This window comes from Montipora foliosa, chromosome 7 (assembly GCF_036669935.1).
Source record: "Montipora foliosa isolate CH-2021 chromosome 7, ASM3666993v2, whole genome shotgun sequence".
NCBI classification, from domain to species: Eukaryota; Metazoa; Cnidaria; class Anthozoa; order Scleractinia; family Acroporidae; genus Montipora; species Montipora foliosa.
In genome coordinates, this window is record NC_090875.1 from 6,149,265 (window position 1) to 6,152,732 (window position 3,468).

The 3,468-nt window shown below is 39.2% G+C and overlaps 1 protein-coding gene across 1 annotated transcript in view; it reads left to right on the forward strand.

The window, feature by feature from the left end:
* The first annotated feature begins 797 nt into the window (after positions 1 to 797).
* Positions 798 to 3,468, forward strand: part of LOC138009775 (putative nuclease HARBI1) — a 2,778-nt gene continuing 107 nt past the window's right edge. The window contains exons 1-4 of the mRNA XM_068856790.1: positions 798 to 879; positions 1,404 to 1,561; positions 2,569 to 2,735; positions 3,221 to 3,468. The exon at positions 3,221 to 3,468 is cut by the window's right edge and continues 107 nt beyond it. Of these exons, the coding sequence (XP_068712891.1) occupies positions 798 to 879; positions 1,404 to 1,561; positions 2,569 to 2,735; positions 3,221 to 3,468 (655 nt within the window). The remainder of the gene's footprint in view (positions 880 to 1,403; positions 1,562 to 2,568; positions 2,736 to 3,220) is intronic.

Sequence of the window (3,468 nt, forward strand, 5' to 3'; positions counted from 1 at the left end):
TAAGCGACATAAATATGGCTTGAACATTTGAACACTACCTATATCCATGAGATATACCTCGCAACTGACGAGTTTCCAATAGAATCGAAACTGCAGTCCTACCCGTGAAAGGGTTATGAGAAATTCAGTGGAAAATCAGCTTGGTGCGAGATCAAAGAAGCCCAGTGAGCGCAAACGGAGACTAGACACGCCAAACCGTCATCAGAACCAGGACGGCAAAAGGCCACGTCGAGCCATGGAAGTTATGTCCCTCAACTCAACACTAAGAGCGTTTACCATTTGTCAGAACTGACCGGCCGGGGAGAACTGGTTCTCGCTGGTCTAAATGGAAAGAAACGGGCCATTCTGCGTGATTACGCGCTCGAGTCTTGCGTGAGAGCTGATGTAAACAATAAAACAACATGGCGGAGTTAATTGGCAACATTCCGCCAAACTTTTTCCTCGACTTTCTTTCCGCAGAAGAGGAAGAAAATCTTTTATGGGACGGTGAAGACGAAGATGATTTTGTTTTAATTTCAACTACTTGTATATTTTCTCGACGGGCTTTGGCGAGAATCGCAGATTATTTCGAAGAAACGGTACCCCTTTATCACGACGATGTTTTTAGGAGCCATTTCCGCATGACTCCCTCATCTTTTGAGACACTTTGCCAGTTGTTGGTTCGAAGTGACCACATCCCAAAGGGAAATGCATTTGGCTGACGGTGCATTGACCCAGAGAAACAGATTGCTGTCGCAGTATGGGCACTTGCAAACCAAGAAAGCTGTCGGCAGATTTCTGATCGGTTTAACGTGACAATGTCAAGTGTGGCCCGCTGCATACGCAGGGTCACAAAAGCTCTTGTGGATCTTCGCGGAGATCTTATTCAGTGGCCAAGAGGTAACACTTCTTATTATACGTGATCTATAAAACACAGGTTTAAAAACCAAAAAATATTCTAAAATAATTGTTACAAAGACAATGACAATTGTTTTTCTTCGCTGAGTACAGGCATGATGTTTCACGGAAGTATGTATATGTATTTCGATTAAAAAGATGCAAAAGTAAAGCGATAAATTATTATCAAGTTATGTTAATTTAAAAAGATCGTTTACAAATGTTAAATCGTGTCAAAAAGTCAATGATGCAATCATTATAATAAAGTTATCAGTTTGAGTTGTTTTGCTGCGGATTAACTTCTGTAGTCGTAATGTTTAAAAATTGAGTTTTATAAATTTAATATCTAGCTTTAGCCAAATTGTCCATAATGCTACGTATCTTTAGCCACTTCTCAGACTTCTGTAGAACAAGTAATTTCAGCAGTGCATTGTAGACTGTTAGTGATCGTTTAATACTGATAAACAAAACATTTTAAAAGAAAATAAACAGTGAAAAAAGTCATGTTTTAACATCTTTTTAATCAGGTGTACGAGCTGTTGAGGTGGCAGATGGTTTTGAAAGGTTTAGTGGCTTTCCACGAGTTATTGGTGCTGTGGACGGTTGTCACATACCAATAAGAACACCTTCGCAATATCCACAATCCTATCTCAATCGTCTGAGGAGCCATTCAATTATTCTTCAGGTAATTATTATGCATCAGTCAATTCCACCAGTGCCCATCTCTCCACCTCCCCCCCCCCCCCGGGCAACCCCAGGGCATTTGTCTCTGTCCCGGTGGTGGGGCATTTGTGCAACCTGTGGCGACCCACGGGAATTTGATACACGTAGTTTGACTTGCCAAATTAAAAAAATATGCATTTTGTATTCAACAAATGCAGAGTGGACTAGCTTTATAATGCTTCGTTTTGTGAATTTAAATGAGTTATAAACGTAAAAAGTAAAGAATATAATCTTTAAAAATGTCATGATTCTTTGCCTACATGTACAATTTTCATATTATTTATTAGTTTTTATACAATTGCGGGGGTGGGCATTTGCTAGCTCATTCGGTTCCCACCCCAGGAAATTTGCCAACTTCATTTGAAAAAATGCTAATGCCCTGGGGTAAGCTGGGGTAAGCTAGGGGGGGGGGGATGGGCACTGGTGGAATTGACTGATGCATTATACATAAGACATTTTTTTCATGGCACAGTGCCTCTGATGTGATGCATCATAATGAAGTTAAATATTCACGGTTTTTATTTATTAATTTTATTATGGCCAAGATAACAATAATATACTTAACTTGACAGCCATTATTTCACATAGGTACATGTAATAGAGTGCAAGCAGTCCCATATATAAATATTGCAAAAGAGCATGATCAACACTCCATACAAGACATATCACCATTGAGCTTAATCATAGGTGATAGAGGGAAATGGTTAGCTAAAAGCATTCATTCTTACACCTAAAGACACAGGGTCAGTCTTCCTTGTTTCTATTTTTCCCTGGTTATTTTCATGTTTTTGTGTGGCCAAAGGTGGGTGGCTACAACCCAGCCAGCCCCCCCCCCCCCCCCCTGGATCCACCCCTGAGTTTACCTTACAGTTACCTTGGGATTGCATTATGTTCATGTCTCTACATGAATGCAAGTTCCTGAGTGGTTTTTGACTTTTTGGGGTTTCTCTCTTTATTTTTCATGTGCAGGGGACATGTGACCACAATCTGCTTTTCACTGACATTTACGTGGGGTGGCCTGGGTCAGTTCATGATGCCAGAGTCTTACGCAACTCACCCTTGTACCAGGCAGCTGATGACAACCTGTTTCAAGGTGACACTCATCTTCTTGGAGACTCAGCATATCCACTTCAAAGGTGAATAATTACCCAAATAATAAATTTTTGTGCAATATGCTTGCTGAAAAATAAATAGTATATTATATAAAGCTAGTCTTTTTGGTCGCCTCGTTCCTCCTCCGATCCTCTGTAAACACATACAGGAAATATTATTAATATCATCCACAATTACATGTATAATTCCTGCACATCCCGTAATATTCATTTATAAAAGCATTAAGTTTTGTACTTTAATAACCTGACTGACAAAATATATATGCATCCTACAGTATATATATTTGTCACACTGAGTATTTTGCTCATAAAATTTAATGGCCAATTTATTAGATCTGATAATATTATAATAATTAAGCCAGCAGGTTTATAAAAAGTATGTTCTTTACATCAGAAAGTTTTTATTTCTACGACTATTAAGTGTTAAACATTAACTTGATCTTCAGTAAACACACTTAAGCCTTTTTCTTACTTCTTAGTGTAATGTGTAGAAACATTTTCCCTGGCAGGTGGTTGCTGTCGCCATTCAGGGATAATGGTCATTTAACAGGGCCACAAATAAACTACAACAGGAAACATGCTCAAACACGCCAAGTCATCGAAAGAGCCCTTGGGTTGCTTAAGGGCAGATGGAGAAGGTTAAAGTATATTGAGATGGAGAATGTCGAGGAGGTTCCATCCGTGGTTTCTGGTGCATGTGTTCTTCACAATTTTTGTCTGATAGTTGATGAAGGAACAATTGAAGAGTTTTTTGATG